The sequence below is a fragment of the Vidua macroura genome, chromosome 5 (assembly GCF_024509145.1).
Source record: "Vidua macroura isolate BioBank_ID:100142 chromosome 5, ASM2450914v1, whole genome shotgun sequence".
In the NCBI taxonomy this organism is placed as follows: domain Eukaryota; kingdom Metazoa; phylum Chordata; class Aves; order Passeriformes; family Viduidae; genus Vidua; species Vidua macroura.
Window position 1 is genome coordinate 69,354,482 of NC_071575.1, and position 18,783 is coordinate 69,373,264.

At 41.1% G+C, this 18,783-nt stretch overlaps 2 protein-coding genes across 7 annotated transcripts; one reads left to right on the plus strand and one right to left on the minus strand.

Annotated features, from left to right (window-relative positions):
* Positions 1–625: 625 nt before the first annotated feature.
* Positions 626–7,931, minus strand: ATP5F1C (ATP synthase F1 subunit gamma). 2 transcript variants are annotated; one of them, XM_053977644.1, is made up of 10 exons: positions 7,828–7,930; positions 6,624–6,658; positions 5,565–5,696; positions 5,008–5,212; positions 4,434–4,577; positions 3,970–4,034; positions 3,227–3,382; positions 2,196–2,292; positions 1,336–1,373; positions 626–765 (listed from the first exon to the last, which is right to left on the minus strand). In XM_053977644.1, the coding sequence occupies exons 1-9, from the start codon at positions 7,869–7,871 to the stop codon at positions 1,367–1,369; spliced, it is 885 nt and encodes a 294-aa protein (XP_053833619.1). In that variant the 5' UTR covers positions 7,872–7,930; the 3' UTR covers positions 626–765; positions 1,336–1,366. The 2 variants fall into 2 exon arrangements, with proteins under 2 accessions (XP_053833619.1, XP_053833620.1); XM_053977645.1 differs by lacking the exons at positions 626–765; positions 1,336–1,373 and having other exon boundaries at positions 2,192–2,292; positions 7,828–7,931.
* A 26-nt stretch (positions 7,932–7,957) lies between these two features.
* Positions 7,958–18,201, plus strand: KIN (Kin17 DNA and RNA binding protein). 5 transcript variants are annotated; one of them, XM_053977640.1, is made up of 13 exons: positions 7,958–8,140; positions 8,708–8,802; positions 9,636–9,679; positions 9,771–9,893; positions 10,752–10,933; positions 11,832–11,880; positions 12,201–12,258; positions 14,260–14,383; positions 14,884–14,934; positions 15,305–15,373; positions 15,906–16,005; positions 16,278–16,378; positions 17,260–18,201. In XM_053977640.1, the coding sequence occupies exons 1-13, from the start codon at positions 8,027–8,029 to the stop codon at positions 17,320–17,322; spliced, it is 1,173 nt and encodes a 390-aa protein (XP_053833615.1). In that variant the 5' UTR covers positions 7,958–8,026; the 3' UTR covers positions 17,323–18,201. The 5 variants fall into 5 exon arrangements, with proteins under 5 accessions (XP_053833615.1, XP_053833617.1, XP_053833614.1 ...); XM_053977642.1 differs by having other exon boundaries at positions 14,263–14,383; XM_053977639.1 differs by lacking the exon at positions 17,260–18,201 and adding an exon at positions 16,947–17,239.
* The last annotated feature ends 582 nt before the right edge of the window (positions 18,202–18,783 follow it).

Sequence of the window (18,783 nt, forward strand, 5' to 3'; positions counted from 1 at the left end):
TTCATCAGTTTAAAGCCATTGCCCCTTGTCCTGCTGCTCCATGTCCTTATCCAAAGTCGCTTTCCAGCTCCCCTGGAGCCCCTTCAGATGCTGAAAGGTCTCCCTGGGACCTTCTCTTCTCCAGGCTGAACAAAACTCTGAGGGTTTTAGAACAAACTTTCCACACCAGAGGCGCCCCAGCCCTCTGACATTTACATTTCTATACACACACACTGACAATGCTATAAACTGTGCATTCTAAATAACCTCTGTAGTGACTCACCTAATCACATCAGTTAATTTTAAAAATTCAACATCTGCAAACAGTAGCAATACAAAATTCCAATAAGAGAGATCAATGTTCTAGCTGTGTGATGCAGAGGTTATTCCAGTCTCCTCCTTTAGCCCACAAAACAATGTACCCCTCAAAGTAGATCACTTCATTTTCAAAGACAGGGTGAAGTTAGAAAATCTCTTCCACTCTTCAAAAGAAACATCCACTTACATGTTTCACATGGCAAATAAAAAAAAAAGGCAAAAAAAATGTAGAGCAGAGACTTTTAAAAAATAAAGTTTCACAGCACACCCAAGCCCAACCCAGCTATTTAGACTCCAAGAGCATTTGCTTCACAGACAAGCAAAAGGATCTGTTTCATGGAGGTGGTTTATTTTAAGAATTTACAGATTTCTGGGGCTTTTCCATTTCTTCACAAGATAACAGAGCAGTCTTGTTAACACAGACACAGGCAGGCTAAACCACATATGCTCAGAAGAGCTCCTCTTCACCTGTAAATAAAATTGAAACAAATTAAAACAAATTAAAACCCTTTCATCTATTTATGTATTTATTTTAAACTGCTATCTTCTCCAATTTGAATACTTCATTAATATTCCTCACCACCTCCCCCAACTATTCATCAAATTTATTTTTTTCTTACATTTTAAATTTTGAAATTCTCCTTACATTTTAGATTTTGAATATGTTCATGTTAATACAGAAACCTCTTTAGGTTATGTCTTACATAGAGACACCTTTAAGCAATTGCACAGAGTCAGGCCACTATGCAAAAATTCAAACAGCCATTGCAAATGAATCCAACAATATAGAAAAAAAACCCCACAGAAAATTATAACTCATCTGGGATTATGCTCCCATGGGCATATTTTCCTTAAAACTACTGAAAATTAAGAACTCTTTGGACAAATTCACACTAAAAATGTCCAATTTCACAGCTCTTTAGGAAGAAAAGTTTCTGTCTGACCAAGACCACTAAATTCTGACTTCCTTATCTGACTTTGTATTTTCTGTGTTAATTCATTTTAAAACACAATCCAGTTTCTATGACACAACTTTACCTCTTGGATTTGGCTGAACCGCTTTTTCCGATTAATCCCTGGTTATGGTATTATGAGAAAAAACAAAACAAGCAGGTTAGGAAGCAACTCATGCAAATTCAGGCAAAACTCTGCACGGATTTATGACCACGAATGTATTGTGAGGAGCACAATACAGCACCAAAATCATATAAAGTACATATTCCAGGCATTCTGTAAATACACAGGATATGAACACATGTATTTCCATACAGAGCACAAATTTTTAACTGTCACAGTAATACACATGAGCTACATGCAGTTACAAATTGTGGTCTAAACCCACACATTTGTAACCTGCAGCACACACCTGCACAAAGCTTCATCCTCAGGCAAACAAGCAAAATACTGAACTTCAAGTAAAATACATATTCCATATGAAAAGATTCTGGAAATTCCCTCCTTGCAAACCCAGCCCCAAACTCTCAGCTTTCTCAACACTTGATTTATCCAAAAGCATTTCAGTCACACCATTTGCTATCCCCCACTCAACACTACTGGGCCATTTGACCAGGCAAAGTAGGAAGTGTCCAGGTAAAAGGGAGGAGGGGGGAAATCCACCAAAGGCCAGGAGGAAAACCCTCACCTCTCCAGGCAAGGATGCCTGGTGAGGCTGAAGATCTATTTTACCAGCTTTTAAATTGTATTTGATCAGAAAAAAAAACCTGCCAAACTTTGCTCTGGTTAGTAGAACTGCACAAGCTGAAAAGCTTGGAAGCCATGCCAGGGACTGCCTTCCCTCTGGTTTTAGGGCCTACAATCCCAATGTTTGCCTGTTACCCTGGCACACAAGCAGCACATGACTGCAACAGCTCTGACTGCATGTTCATACAAATACTCACAGAGCAGCAGCACCAGAGATGATCTCAATGAGCTCCTTGGTGATGACGGCTTGACGGGTGCGGTTGAACGTCAAGGTCAGCTTGTCAATCATCTCGGCTGGAACAAGGCAAGATTGGAGTTTAAACACAAAATGAGTGTATAAATGCAGATACAGAGAAGCTGTATGAGCACAACATCCAAGTGTCTTGTAAACCACCACAAATACCAAGAGGCCTAGTGCACCTGACATTTTTTCCCTACAGGTAATATTAGCAGTAAACAATCTAGAAACCAGCTTGAGAATTCAGCTTGTCAAACATCTGCAGAACAGCTGGCAGACTTGCAAATTATTTTGTAACATAACACAAGCAGGCATCATTAGCTTTGAAATTAGATTTCACTGTCAATTAACTGCATTGTTATTTCCTTCAAGTTGTGGCAAAAGGAGACAGATTTTTCTCAATTATTTTTTTCTCAATTATTTCTAAACACAGCAGGTATCACCTCTTTCTCTCAAGCTGGTCATCAGAGCCATGCCTACCATTGCAGGCAGCCCAATTGCACATCACATCAGCTTCACACAATCACCAGTATCCTTCCAAGGAATACTCATATATTCTCTACTTGCTCCATGACATGTGGTATTTAACTACTGTTTAAGTTTCCCCATCTTTAAATTGCACTGCACTAATTATATTTGGTGAACAACTACAGATTTATAAAAATTCAGGAAATCCTCAGAGCAGCCACACGAGAGGAGCATAGAGAATATTGAGCCATTACAAGATTAGTTTAGTATTTCGTTTGCCTTTTAAATAATCTGTTATTTCACTTCCAGTCCTAGGCTTGTTTCTTGACAGCAATCCCTCTTTCCAGGGACTACCCCCAGTTCATGTTTGAAACAGAATGTCAATTGAACTGGCTCAAAAAAACCACTCAAAGGAATTAAGATAGGAAATAGCTGATTTTTGAAGCAAAGGATTACACAAAGGGAGGTCAACACTTTCTTGCTGAACAGCTGAAGTCCTGGAGAACCCAGGGAGTAGCTTACAAGCATTCTTGCTAGCGTTGTCCATGGCAGTCATCCTGGCGCTCTGCTCGCTGGTGGTGGATTCTTTCAGGGAGTAGTACAGAATGTTTGCTAGTGTGAACTCCTGGTAGTTTCTCAGCACATCAGCATCAAGATCATCATAGATACTTAGGCTTTCTGCAAAACATGGAGGAGCAAACTTAGACACATCCAGGATTTACTACTTCCAGCAAAATACAATGACACAGAGAAGATTACTTGTCTGGGCTGTTTCAGTACTTAAGGCAGCAGAGAGGGATTTCCTGAACATATTATGTGTGCCTTCAGAACCTCTATGCTAGTTATATTTCTGTTACACTGTTTTATGTGTTTTCATTCAATTTAATATTAGGAAAGTCAGACCAAAGCAAAATACATTATTGCCATATTATGTTTAACCTTCCCATACAATGCTGCAGAAACATTCTGGGGTATTTTTACTCACTACTCAGGCTATTCAGTGCTGAAAATTTTGGAACTCACAGAATTTAGATATGCACAAATCTTGCTTGAGACAGAATCTCAAACCAGAATTAGCATCACCTTTCCTTGCCCCAGAGCACCTTTGTGAGCCAGCCTCGGACTGATCTTGGCCAAGATAAAACCATCTAAACTATGATACAAGCACCATAATAAGATGTTTTAATACCATATTCCCATTTTCAGAGTACTTTTCTTGTGATTTATCACTGCATGTAACTGGTGGTTTCTAGCTCCCTACTTACCCGAGCCAGCCACAGTTTCAAAGGAGAAGATTGGTTTTTCATCAGTCTTGTAAGAGATGACAGACCTGTACAAAAAGAGCAAAATAGGCTCTTCAGTTCAACTGAACTGACTCTAAACAGAATGGTTCAAATCAAATTAGAATAGACAACTTCTGGCTTTGCAATGCCACAAAGTTTTGTGATAACCCTGACAAAACGATCTTGGATACCACATGGATATAATGATGTGCTGACTGTAAATTTAACAGTGTTCACTACACGCAAGTCAAAAGGGAGTTCCAACCACAGCTACTAGAAAAAAACAGCCCAGTTCTTGACACACAACAAAATTAAGAAGTGAATATGCCATATATTCACTTTCAGTTTGCAGTTATATTCAGTTTTCATATAACTTCAATAGGCCAATATACTCTTTGAAGCATTCTGCCAATTATTTTTCCAGTGAAGTTTCAGTTCAACCTTACCTGAACCGATTGTAGATGACAGAGCCTTCATCAAATTCATACCCAGAGTTTAACAGCTCTAAAGCAATGGCTGAAGCATCTCCAAAGCTCGGAGGTCTCCGTCCCACCTCTTTGAATGTCAGCAGGAAATAGTTGCCATGTGTCCTGCAGCAACAACAAACCTGTGTTAGAACCAAGTGGATGCTCTAAAATACAATGAGCAGCAAGACTTACTAGAAGTAACTGATTGTAATTGAGGAGTGTTCAGAATGAAACATTTTACTGAATTAGTCTCAAAGAAACTTTGCCTTTAGTTAAATTACAATAGCTTCACAATACACACATGTGTAACAGCACCAGTTGCCAGCTTTCAGACTTTTATTTCAAGAATATAATAGTGCTGTGCAGCAGTCTGTCAAATTGTGAGATTATCAAAACCACTTTTAAGGTATTTGCAGATTTTTTTTTACAGGAACTTGCATTTAACACAGCTCCCTTCAAAGAAATTTCCTGCCAATGGCAGTCTTACAGTCTTGAAATTTCTACCAGAGAAAACAAAACTCCAAACTAAACTTTTGGGCCCCATCCTTTTTACCTTTGAAGCAGGCCTCTGATCTTGTCACCTACTCCAACCACCATAACCTCCTTCCCTGCATTTGATAGGTTGGTAATCTCATTCTTCAAGGTTTTAGCAATAGATGTATGGATAGCACCACACAGGCCTCGGTCAGAGGACACACCAATAAGGAGGTGCTTCTTCTTGTCCTCAGGTGCCTTTATTTCTGCTTTCTCATAAAGAGCTGAAAAAAAAAAACATTACATTTTTCAAGGGTGCCAAAACAGCAAGTAAGTAATAAAAAATGCTCTGAATTATTCTAACTAAAACCAATACCAAAAGGGCTCCAGATCTCAGCCAGATGAATTTTATCTCCTTTGCAATTGTTCCAAGTTTGCTCACGGTCAGACCAGATGTGAGCAAGAAACAATTCAAAGCCAGTCACAGCTCTGATCAGACATCACTCAGTGAAGTTCACTGTGCAAATTCTTTTGGAAACGGACTACTGGAAAGTTAAAAAGCTTTGGCATTTTATCACCACTATGAAAACCTCCTCTTCTGCTCCCCCATCACTAAGTGCAAGATCTTTCTCTCACACAGAGCTCCTGTTCCATAGACCCTCGCAGGCTTCAGCTCCCTCTCAGCTCTTGCGTATTTGGCTGCAGAAACCATCTTCATGGACTTGGTGATCTTCTGGATGTTCTTGATGGACTTCAAACGCCTGGTGACTGCAAGGTTAACAGTTGAAGGTCATGGGCTGTACTGGGCATAATAACTCAAACCCAAACAACAAAATGCCAGCAAGAGCCATCCAAAAATATTTTGCTATATTCCTCAAAGAAGAAGAAATAAATAAACAAGCAAACAGCACACAAATAAACCTCATGAAAGACCTCGGTACTTGCAGTAAGACTAAGAACGTAGTTAACACAAATTCATCTTTACAATAGGGATGTTATTTCCTTCAGACATAACATTCATTTAATATTTATCCCAAGTCTATTTACTATTCTCTTTGCTTCCACATCTACCTGTTTCACAAATATATTATTTGAGGTATAATGTCATCTTTCACAAATGATGAGCAGAGGAAACAAACAAACAAAGAAGTCCCCATAGAGTGAAGACAGAATAAATTTCCTCCTCTTTTTAGACTGTGGTAAAATGAGATCTATAAAAACACTAAAGGAAAAAGTAACCAAAACAGGTATCCCATTGACAAGCACAATTCCAAGGCAATATCCCTATATAAGAACTATGAGGGATGGCTTAAGGAAGCATTATCACACTAAAACCATTCAGTCAATCCTTTTCCCCCCACCAAATGCTGCATAAAAGCACAAGGAAATAAACATAAGAGAAACTAAGTTAACTCTTATAGATGAGCAGAAATTTGGTTTAGCACATATGATAAAAATATTTTTAAAATCTATTTGAGTAGAACTATAAAAAGACATCTAAATTACTGCCAAAGCCACTTCTAGCAACTCCTTTTCTGAAGGACACTTGTTTAATGTAATTAGCACTGCAGGCCTATATATCATTGTTATATATCATAATCATTTTACCCAACAGAGGCTAAACAGAATTATGTTTTAACATGGTTTTCCTGCAACATTTTTCCTCTCTCAAGAGCAGACAAAACGTTTACTTACTGTCTTTTAGCGTTGCCATATTCCTGACTTGGCCCCTGCAAAGGAATGCAGGAGAAATTAGGATAATTCACTAACTCTCCAGCAAACCCACACCTGCCAAGGGCAAATCCCTTTCAGAGTGATGAAGATTTGCTGTTTCTTAAAAAACATCTGTGGCAGAGACAAGCCACTCAGACCTGTATGCACATCTTCATCCTTCCCTATCTTATATAATTTCACAGAATCAATTGGGTTGGAAAAGACCTCTGAGATCGAGTCCAACCTATGACTGAACACCACTTTATCAACTAAACCACAGGCACTGAGTGTCACATCCAGTCTTTCTTCAGATACCTCCAAGGGACACCCTGGGCAGCTCATTCCAATGCCTAATCACGCTTTCTGTGAAGAAATTGTTCCTAATGTACAACCTGAACCTGTGTTCTCAACCTAAACCTGTGTCGCTGGCTGCCTGGCAGAAGAGGCCAACTCCCACCTGACTGCACTGTGCTGTCAGGGAGTTGTACAGTGATAAGGTCACCCCGAGCCTCCTTTTCTCCAGGCTGAGCTCCCCCAGCTGCTCTTCAGAGGACTTGGGCTCCAGACCCTTCCCCAGTTCCACTGCCCTTCTCTGGACCCGCTCCAGCCCCTCAATGTCCTTCCTGAACTGAGGGGCCCCGAACTGGCCCCAGGATTTGAGGCGGCGCCTCAGCACTGCTGAGTACAGAGAAAGGTTTAACGCATTACCCACCGCCTTGGGTAAGGGCACGGGGCAAACGAGGGCATTAGAAGGACAAATTAGAAATAACAAAAAAATAATAATTTTAAACAAAGCTTCATGCAATGCAATTCATTTCTAAAGACTATCAAAACGGAGCAGAGGTGGCCGCACCATTTCCTGGCCAGAGCAGGGTCTCCTGCCATGTACAAACGTGTCCTTTAACCCTTGCCTGTCCCATTCACCCACCCCGGCCAAGCGCTCCCACCCACGAAGGACGCACCCTCCATCCCCGCGGGTCCTCGCTGCCCTCATCTCCCGGTGCTCGCTCCGCCACCACCCCTCAGAGCCCACAGCCCCTCAAGGGCCGCCCGCGGCCGCGACCCCGCCGCCCCCAGGCGCCGCACGGCCAAGGGAAGCCATCACCCCCTCACCCCGCAGAGCCGCCCCGGCCACCGGGACGCGTTCCCCCGTCCCCAGAGCGCCCGTCCCAGCCCGTGCCGGTACCATTGCGGCTGGACCAGCGCGACCGCGGCGCCCCGGGCGAACATGGCGGCGCCTCCACCACAGCCCCGCTGAAGGTCAGCGCGCCCGCACCGCGCCTGCGCCGCCCCGCCGGGATCCGCTTCCAGGGCGCCGCCGCCATTTCCGGAGGGGGCGGGCTCCGGAGCGGGATCGGGACCGGGAACGGGAACGCACCGGCGTCATGGGGAAGTCGGATTTCCTCAGCCCCAAGGCCATCGCCAACCGCATCAAGTCCAAGGGGCTGCAGAAGCTGCGCTGGTACTGCCAGATGTGCCAGAAGCAGTGCCGCGATGAGGTAACTGGGGGCGCGCGGGGGGGGACCCCGCTCCTTCGGGCGTCTCCGATCTCCGTCTAAGGAGTCCCGGTTCTCCTGGGGTCACGTCCCCTTGGTTGGGATCAGCTCTTGTGGCAGCTCCGATCTCATGGAATCACAGGATGGTTTGGTTTGGGAGGATCTTAAAGATCATCCACTTCCAACCCCCTGCCATGTTCAGGGACACCTTCCGCGGTCCCAGGCTGCTCCAAGCCCCGTCCAGCCTGGCCTTGGGCACTTCCAGGGATGGGACAGCCACAGCTTCTCTGGGCACCCTGTGCCAGGGCCTCACCACCCTCCGAGGGAAGAATTTCTTCCCAATATCCCATCTAACTCTGCCCTCTATCAGTTTAAAGCCATTGTCCCTCGTTCTATCAATCTCCCTTGTAAATGTCCCCAGTGCTATCGAAGGGAACATTGTGGGACCTGCGATCACACCTGTAGGATTTTATTTGTAGGATTTTATTTGTAGGATTTTAGTACTCTCTTCTTCTGTGAGTGTTGCAAATTGAGACAAAGACAAGCCAAGTATTTATTTCTGCTTTATAGAATGGCTTCAAGTGTCACTGCATGTCTGAGTCCCACCAGAGGCAGTTGCTGCTGGCTTCTGAAAATCCTCAGCAATTCATGGATTACTTCTCTGAGTAAGTTTTCTGTATATTCTTACCCAGATCTTCATGCCTGTATCAGCTCTGCACAGCCATACTCCTAAGGCCCAATAATGTCCCATTGAAGACACTTTATTGTGATACATGTTGGTGTCAGCTCTTCTTGTAATTGAAAATCATAATGCCACCTTTAAACTTTAGGTAAGAGATTTTATGATTTTATTCAGTTTTGTCTCGTGTTTTAATCCTGTTTAAAGTTGCTCTGTGTTAAAAATACATCACTTTTCTGTCCCTGCTGAGTGACTGCCACACACACACGAGCTAAAAGAGCCATAACAGAGAACAAGTCAGGGGAGGGACTGAAATCCCCCAGCTTCTCCCAGGCCTTTGTCCAGCTGACTTACATGACAGCTGGGATGACTGGAGCTGTCCTCAGCACGAGTTTGAAGCGAGGCTTTATGCTGCAGCCCTGGAATTAGCAGGGAGATGAGTGATCCATCTGCTCCATCCATTCCTCTGCCCTTTGTCCTGCCCTGTGCTCTGTGTCTGTCAGCCTGGGAAGACTCCTGGTAACCAAACGCCAGCAATTAGTGGGAAGTGTTGAGATTCCTTTGCTCCATTTTATCCCTTTGAGAGGCTGTTACTCTCTTGGACATTTAAGGTGTGTGCATGTATCATATTGTGTTTCATGCTGTGTTTAATCCTGGCCTGCTGAAAAAGGGAAATGTGTCTGAATATCATCACGCTCAGCTCAAAGGAATAATCAGATGTTTAATTGTTAATGACAACAGAAAATCGCTTCTTGGGTTCCAGACCCTTGGAGTTGTTAAAGTTTACTAAAGATACTTTTTTTTTTTTTATTTCCTAAGGGAATTCCGAAATGATTTCCTAGAATTGCTCAGGAGGCGATTCGGTAAATATTTTGCTGTTTGTTTGTTTGTTTTTAGTGTATTTTGTTGGTTCAGTGCGAGCCACATAATAGTAATAATAATTCTGTATTTTAGGAACAAAGAGAGTCCACAATAATATTGTGTACAATGAATACATCAGCCATCGAGAACACATCCACATGAATGCCACACAATGGGAGACACTGACTGATTTTACAAAATGGCTGGGCAGAGAAGGTGAGTGGACCCGCTCAGGGTTGGGAAGTCTTAAAATTATTGGGTAATCGAATTCTTGGTAATCGATCAGTAAATATTTATGTTAGTTCTCTTTCTTTCTTCCCCTCCCCTCCTGTATATACATGAAAGGATTTCCAAACATATTTCTGTGCTAACCATTAGGCATTTGCTTATGGAAAATGTGAGAAGTCTGGGATGAGTATATCAGTTGTGAGCCTTTCCTTGTTTCATCTGCTGTTCTGTATTTACTGGATACATTGCTAAATTCTAAACCAACTTCTAACAGTTGCCATTTAAAAATTACAGATTCTTTCCATGTCTGAGGTGACAAGAAGCAAGCAGTCACTTTCATTCCTGGCCTAGTGGAAGGTTAGAGCTGGAGATCTGCAGTTCTGTGTTTAGTGGGAGGAAGAGAGATTAAATGGCACTGTGGTGTGACAAAAAGTTTACTTTGGCTCTGGATGCCCTTGTTCTGCAGGATACATCCAGCAGTTACAGAGTGTTTGGAAAGTCACTCTAGCCAGTGTCAGTAACAATAGCACAGTGCTGCAATATTTCCTTTAGTATGATACTGTGAGTGTGTTATCATTTATACATGTTAGATTTCTGTCTTCTTCCTTGCTAAAACAGTGGGAAGGCAACATTTTCTTCAGTAAGGAAAGTATTGTAAAACACTTCCTGCACTTTGTGATGCACACCGGCCTGTGTCCAAACACATCTGGTACAGATAATTCAAAGTCAGTTTTAGCAGCCCACTTGTCTCTGGTGAAGTATCTGCATTTCTACAGTGACCATGGACTAAAAATTATCTTGATATTGTTAATATTAATTTTATTTTGTTTTGCCTTGACTTTGTAGGTCTTTGCAAGGTTGATGAGACTCCTAAGGGGTGGTACATTCAGTACATCGACAGGGACCCAGAGACCATTCGCAGGCAGCAAGAACAAGAGAGGAAGAAGAAACAGGACCTTGATGATGAGGAAAAAACTGCTAAATTCATTGAGCAACAAGTTAGAAGAGGTTTGGAGGGGAAAGAACTGGTGAGAAAAATTGCACTGTGTGTGAACCTTCAGCTCAAAGCTCCTTGTAGTTAAGCCAGTGGGGAATTTGATGCTGCTGGAAGCCTTGCACTGGTATTTCCTTTGCTTCCTAGCTTGGAGTTACATTGTACCAAACTTGCAGTAGTACTAAGGAAGTAATAATTGCTGCTCTTCTAGTGATTAGTGATTTAAAAATCACTCTTGAATTTATGAAGGGGGAGCAAACAATCCATTAAGCTGTATGATGTCTTCATTTATGGTATTTCACAACTATGTAGGGCTGCAGATAACAAGTACCTTGTGCACTGAGGAGGCTGAAATAAATAACCAGGGGGGTCTGGCATAATCAAGTTCACATAATGAAAAGTTCTATTTTGGTGGTGCTGGTGTGGTTATTTGGGATCTGTTTACTTGGCATCATGCCATGACCCCCATACACGTTGCCTAGGGCTGAAAGCTCCCATTTGATCCTGGGTATTGATGGGTACATTTAAATGCTGTTGTAAACAATTACCTGCTTCTTAATTTAAAACTAATTGAAATTTAAATGGTCTGAGCCTTCGGTGCTGAAAAATTGGAAAGATACCAGAATTTCCTTCTTTGAGTTATCAGTCTGTCCAGAAACCAGTCAGATCATGCTGGTTCAGATAGAGGAAACTGATGCAGCAAGGCCACTTGCTTTTTATGCTGGAATTGAGCGAGTTTAGGCAGCATCTCTATTAATTGTAAAGTTTTGCACAGGAGCCCGTAATGAGATGATGTTTTCAGTTTTAATCTTTTACGAATCAAGCCAGGTTGAATATTACAGTTACTGTCTGTAAAACTGAGCTAATCAATGATCATACCTTGACTCAGTTTTCTGTTTGATTCTTTAAATGTGCTTTGTGTTTTTTGGCAGGAAATGCCAGTCTATACTGAACTGAATAGAGAAAATGAAGAAGAAAAAGGTAACTAGATTTTGATGGATGTAATTTTCTAGAACCTAGTGGAGCTGATTTTGTGATTCAGATGAAATGAGCATTGAAGCCTGCTTGGTACTTCATAAAGTGCTTTGAGATCAGAGCAGATTTATAAAGAGCATTGGAATGTGGAAATGCAGAGTATTCTGTATTACAAAGTTTAGTTTACTTTAAAAGCTAAACCAAAGTATAGATTAGTAAATATTTTCAAATTTATGATTCTTTTCTATATGCAGATTTTAAAAATTGTTAACATCCTTCAATGCAATTATTTTTAAAGATAAAAATAATGTCTCTTTATTTTTTAGTTACATTTAATTTAAACAAAGGAGCAAGTACTTCAGTTGCAGCATCTTCTAAAACAAGGTGAGAAAAGAATTTAAGGCCAACCTTTACTGTTACAAAGCACTTCTATGACAATGGTATTTGTATGAACAGGAAGGTTTGTCTTGTCCCAATATATTTGGAGTCTAATCTCTCATCCTCTGTTGGTGTTCAGAAGGGTGACTAGGTGACTTCCTGGTCAGTTTTGTATTTAAAATGGGTGATTGGGTGTATCTTAACTGTGAGCTGTGAGGAGCCTTCTTGAATTCTCTGTGCTTCATGGCAGATGCCCATAAAGTAATAGGCAGTCACAGGTGGGAGGAGTGGGAGTGGGAGTCCATGGAGGGTGGGAAAAGGATCCAGCCAAAGCATTTGCAGTGATGCCATCTAGTCCCATCTGCCTTCTATGAATGGATATTCCTGCCTTGTTAATTTGGGTTCCTAAAAGGTTTGATTGCCTTGTCTAATTGGAGACAATGCTTTCTTTGGTCATCGTTTAAGCAGCTGAATCTACCTGAAATAAATCTTCCCAGAGCTCTGGAATTTAATTGTCGTCATGTAACCACAAGCAATGCAGGACAAAAGGGATCAATAATGCAAATAATACTGACTTACAGCAGTCTGGGGGACTGTTTGATGAGCAGTACATCTTCTCATGTGAGGCAATATGGTAATTAAATGTATTCCAGGTAAAAAGAAAGCTTTTCCCTCATCTCACTCAGCTCTTAGATAAGGTATCTGATGGGATATATGCCAGGCAGAAAATGAGACAGTAAAGCAGTTCTTTGCAATAATAGAGACAGATTGCAGGCTTTAAGGAAAACTTGTAAATTATCCCTAAGCATTGAGTTGTGCTTAAGATGATTCTGAAACTTAATTCAGGCTCTCACTTGAATAGTTTCAGTGAGGAATAGTTCAGGTCCTTGCTAAAATTTGGCCAAATGTGAAATCATATATCAAATAGTCTTAATTTCTTCACAGCATATACTAAATACTTATCTGTAAACTTTGAAATGGTAGTGTAGTAAGTTCACCGCTAGATATGTTTGTCTTCTTAAATATAGACACTGCAGTTGTTATGTTTTAATTGTATGTTGCCCTTTATATGATTTTTTTTTAATTACTTGCTATTTGATTTGTGATTTAATGTGCAATTTTTTTCTCAAACTCTATGATTATTCAGATTTTCTCTGAAATACAGTTTTTCTCTTAAAGTTGCTTCTACTGCAATTCCTGCATCTTCATTCCTGTGGGGTATCTTCCATGTTGGAGTCTATCCAACATCCTCACCACAGGCAGAACATGCAATTTGTCCGAAGGCATTATTAATTAATGCATCACTGTTCACATCAGAGAAGTTGCCTTCATCTTTTGGGTTGAAACAATACCTAAATTTTTTTACTGTGTTCAAATGTCTGTTATAAAAGTGACTGAACTGAAGCTGCCTGTGGGTAGTTCTCACTTCACCTAGATATTCCCTCATCCCTGAGATAAAACTTTTTCTGCTAATTGCTCTTTATGTTTCACAATTCTTAGGCTGTTTGCCTATTTTAAATATGGTTGTGAAGGTGACATTTGTTTACTGAGCATGGAGCTTCTCTACAGATTCCAGGGTGTTTTCTCCCATTGCCAGATAGGCTCAATATCTCTGTCTGGAAGGAATTCTAAGATATCTGCCACATCTGAGAGTTCCTCTGTCCAGGTGGCTTCTCTAAAGTTTGTCCTTTCAAATTTGAAAACCTTATTTGCAGACCAGCTTTTGTCTTCTTCATTGAACTCAAGTCCTTGATCAACTTTCTGCTTGTGCAGTGGTGAACTGGTCATTGGGTTGTGTTCATTCTGCTGGACTGCCAGCAGTGACCCTCAGTGGACATGGAGGTTGCACCCCAAGGAGACCAGTTCTAGAGGAGGAGCTGTGTAGGGTCTGCAAGGGGACTGAGACAACTGAAATCAAGTGGACCAGCACAGCCAGTTCTTCAAATGCATCTTGGTAGTGGAAAAAAATGTAAGATCTGCTGTGAAAACACCATCTTACTTTTGCAGCAGTGTCCTTGGACAGAATGCACTGAAGATGGTGGAGGGGGCAGTTAAAAGAAAAGAAGCAGCTCATAGCTCTGGTCAGTCCAAAGAGAAAAAGAAGAAATCAGCACTGGATGAGATCATGGAGGTAATAATAATGCAGGATCTGTTTCTGTGTGCCCCTGTACCTGTGACAATGTCCACTTCAGCAGGGCATCCGTTTGAAGTGACTTCAGACCTTCAGTTCATATGGAATTCCAACTTTCACATCTTACCAGGCAAAATTCATTTCCCCATAAAACCTGTTTCATTTCTTCATAAAACTGGCTGCTCAACTCTATCTATTCCCCAGATGACTGAGGTGTTGGGAAGTAAAGGAGTACAGATTTTGCAAGAGAAGAAAATAACTAGAAACACTTGCCAAAAAAAAAAAATACAAATCACCATCATTTTATCATGAGTTCCTGGATTCATCAAATCGATTTATGAGGCAAGACCATACTCACTTACCCTTATTTAGGGTTCGGGGATTGTTTTTGTTCCCCACATGACATGGGGCTGGTGAATTGGTTCAAAGCTGTTCAAAGGTGTGGGAAAGCTGCAGTGGAAGGAGGAAGTAAATGGTGATTATTTGTTGATGTTCTTTAGCTTGAAGAGGAGAAGAAAAGAACATCTCGAAGAGACTACTGGTTACAGCCTGTAAGTGATTTAAAAATTATTATTATACCAAGTACAGCCAATTCTGCATTTCTAAAGTCATTGTTGATGTAAAGATCCAAAAGCAGATTGCAAACTCAATTCACAGTTATTTTCCCTTTCATGCTCTTGACCCATTGTGGGCTGTCATATTAGATCGTGAATTGAAGTGTAACTATTTGTCAAAGAAACCCAAAAAAGTGTTGAAAGATGCCACTTTGAGCCAGTAATTTGGCAATATACACAAATTCCTGAAAGCCACATCTTTACTGTTGTTGCTTCCTGCCTGTGCTGTACTGTTAATTTAGTTTGTAGAGTTGTTTGCATGTTTTGGCACTTCATTTTATTTTTTCTCTCCTTTGAAATCTCCCAGGAAATTATTGTAAAAATTGTAACAAAAAAGCTTGGAGAGAAATACCACAAGAAGAAGGCAGTTGTTAAGGTAAGGTGGACCATGGGGGACATTGGTTTGGCTTTTCTGAAATTAGGTGACTTAGGAAGATTTGTTTCATTGCACAGGTTGTTCAGCCTTAAGACAACACTGTTGGGGACTGAAATGTCACCTCACCTGTATTGGGACTTATTCTGGACAGGCAGTGAATTGGTTTCATGTCATTTATGAAGCCTCTGAATTGGTTTAATGTCATTTATTCAGTGATCCTTTCTTAAGCACGGTTTTGTCCTGTGTAATTTGTCCCTATTAATACATCCATCTTGGGGAGTAATGCCTGTGTCCATGGGATGTGATCAGCACCGATGCAGTTGGATTTTAACCCAAGACTGGTCAGTTCTACACTGATATTTTAAACTGCAGGATCTCATTTGCACACAAAATCTCCAGGCTGAAGCCCTTGCATTTTGCTGGTTTTGAAAATGCAGAATTGCAGTCACAGTGCCAAAGTTTGTTAACTTGTAAATGTAAATTTAGAGAAAAATGTTTGGTATTTCTGATTGGCCTCTGCCTTTCAAAACAGGAAGTGATTGACAAATACACAGCAGTTGTGAAGGTGATTGACTCTGGGGACAAGCTGAAGCTTGATCAGACACATCTAGAAACTGTAATACCAGCACCAGGTACAGCTGTTTCCTTCTGTTTTCAGCTTCTGCCACTGCAAAACTTACATTTAAGTTCTTGTAAACTACAATTCATCCACTTGAAAGTACCATAACCTCTCCTGAGAAGACAGGCTGAGAGAGTTGGGGTTGTTCAGCCTGGAAAAGGGAAGGTGCTGTGAAGACCTTAGAGCACCTTCAAATACTTAAAGGGGGTTTATAAGAAAGATGGGGAAAAACTTTTCAGCAGAAGTTTGGAAGCCTGTTGTGTAACTCTTTTATTTTTATTTCAGGCAAGAAGGTGATGGTATTAAATGGTGGGTACAGGGGAAATGAAGGCATTTTGGAATCCATCAATGAGAAGAGGTTTTCAGTGACAATAACCATTGACTCAGTAAGTATCAAACATTGCAAGCTCTCGTTTGCAGAGAGCTTTCCATCTGTTCATGGAGAGCTTTCACAAAGAACCATGTTATCCTTAATCCTGCCTTACAGGTGGGATTTGTGGTGTGCAGAGTTCTGTGGACACCCCCCCACCTATCAACTGCCACATATTCCCACCTATCACAGGTTTAGTCTTTGCTGTTCACAGAGAATCTTCAAAAATATGCTAGGGTGCTGAATTTAGCAAGTTTTGAAATTGAAAGAGATTTTGTGTGTTTATGAACTTGAAAATATTTTCTGTATTTATTTTGAACATGGCTGTTGTGGTACTGTTTTGTGGGGAGGTAAAAAGTGCAAAATATGCAAGGATGTGAATTTTCTCCTGCCTTTTCCAGATGGAATGTGGGGCTTTACATGCTCATTTGTTGTCTTGTTTATGGTTAACAGTTATGGTTAACAATCAGTCCATGCCATGTATCTGTGTGGCTCTTTCTTTGTTCTGCTTTGCAAAACCAGTCTTTAAACTGATTGATAAAGCACAGAGGATATTGACTGAAAGTCAAACTTCTTAAACACAGCTTGTAATTCGAAGAAGGGCTGCACAAACTCAGCCCAGGTTGAATTCTGGAGGATTTGGGAAGTGACTGTGCAGATGCCCTAATGAGAGGAGGAACTTTGGTACTAAAAGCAAACTGAAAGTGAAAGGATTTCTGGGATGGTGTGGAGGCCCTGTCACATTCTCTGGTCAGGCTGAAAATTATGAATCAAGGAACATTGTATCATGAACAAATCCCCCTTACCTCTCCTACCATAATCTCCCTGTTGGGAATTCAAGAAACAAACAATTTTATTTTGTGTTGTTGTTTTTTTTTTTTTTCTCTCATTCTCCAGGGACCTTTAAAAGGGCGCAGAGTCGAAGATATCCAGTATGAAGATGTTTCCAAACTTGCCTGAGGTGCTAAATTGTGCATCAGAGAAGATTTTGTTTCTCAAAACCTTCTTTCTGACATCTTGCAGGCAGACACAAGACTCTACCATGTCAGGGTTTTAATTGTGTGTATATGTATTTATAATGTATATAGACATTAAAAACAACAAACTTGATTTATTTAAAGAGAGCCATCAATTTGTTACATAAAATGTTTATGGAAATACTGTCAGTGGAAATTTTTCATCTGATTTTATATCAAAGTTATAATATTTGCTTTAATTTCCTTTTGTAAAATGTAGCAGAGAGCTGCAAACTGGAGTATGTGGGCAGGTCCTGAAGAGAGAATTACCTACAGGGAGGCAGTGTATGTTGGAGCCAGTGGAGTTTAAACAACACACTTCTCAATCCAGAGCCAAAATGGACTTCTGAGTGCATGAACAAGGCAAGGGATTTATGGGATAGCAGGAAGATACCAGTGCTGCATATCTCCTGGATGCTGTAAGAATGGTCTGGCTTATTATGTGCAGCCACCAGTTTATTTTTGATCAGTACATCAGTGATGGTAGAATACAAGTCATTACTCCTCCAGCAGGTTTGTCAGGGCTCCTGATAATACTGATGCAGAATTTATCTTCATATGGACTCCATATGGAGCTGCTGCATGGATGTTAATTGTGCAGTGTCTTGGAATGCCAGCTGAAGTTTGTGCAGCTATGAATTGGGGGTTGCTCCTTTGGTTTTCCGAAGCCTTTTCCTTTCTTCCATGGTTGCTCTGCTACATGAGTAATATTAGTCATGCTAAATGATATAGCATTACTTGCTTTATTTTTTTTTAAAGTGTCACATTTTGTACAATGTTTAATTTCTAAGGCACTTTAAGGAATAAACATAAACCTTTCTTAGGCCGGTGTGTTTCTTACCAACCTTTCCAATTTGTGAGGCAGGTGCTGATTTAATTCCACCAAAGAGCACAGTGAAGTGCTCTTCATTAGTTGGGTAAAAAACCCCAAACATTTGGGTGATCCTGGGCAAAATAAAACCCATCACCTGAAGGTTGTGTGTCTCTGGAACCTTCTCCCTTCCCTCAAAAGGTCTTGTTGATTTGTGATTTCCAGGGGAAGCCTGCACAAACCTGGAAGTCTGCAGAGGTTTAATGAAACAGCTGCTGTCTGAGGTAGCCTGGAACAACCTCACACAGGACATCAGCTGTCTTCTCAGGCATAAATAGTGGAAACTTATGAGAACTGGAGGCAGAGAACACTTGTCTGTAAATCCTGGCTCTTTGTGCAACCTGGGCTGTGTAAACAGCACTGCCCTCTCCCAGAGAACAGGTAGTGAGAGAGAGGAGGTTTGTGGGAGGGTAATGAGGGCAAGTGACAGAATAGATCAGCTTCTGTATCACTGAAAATAATTACACTTGACATTCTGCAACCTGATGAATTAGAGAAAATATAGTAGACAATTTATAAGTTGTGTAGGGAAGA

What these genes read in the sequence shown, in the direction of transcription:
- KIN (XM_053977639.1), top strand. Translation starts at nt 8,027, where the DNA reads ATGGGGAAGTCGGATTTCCTCAGCCCCAAGGCCATCGCCAACCGCATC. An exon ending in GTTTGGAGGGGAAAGAACTG is followed by an intron (nt 10,934 to 11,831) that starts GTGAGAAAAATT and finishes GTTTTTTGGCAG; the next exon opens with GAAATGCCAGTCTATACTGA. An exon ending in GAGACTACTGGTTACAGCCT is followed by an intron (nt 14,935 to 15,304) that starts GTAAGTGATTTA and finishes GAAATCTCCCAG; the next exon opens with GAAATTATTGTAAAAATTGT.
- ATP5F1C (XM_053977644.1), bottom strand. Translation starts at nt 7,871, where the DNA reads ATGTTCGCCCGGGGCGCCGCGGTCGCGCTGGTCCAGCCGCAATG. An exon ending in TATGGCAACGCTAAAAGACA is followed by an intron (nt 5,697 to 6,623) that starts GTAAGTAAACGT and finishes TTAACCTTGCAG; the next exon opens with TCACCAGGCGTTTGAAGTCC. An exon ending in GTCATCTACAATCGGTTCAG is followed by an intron (nt 4,035 to 4,433) that starts GTAAGGTTGAAC and finishes CTTTTTGTACAG; the next exon opens with GTCTGTCATCTCTTACAAGA.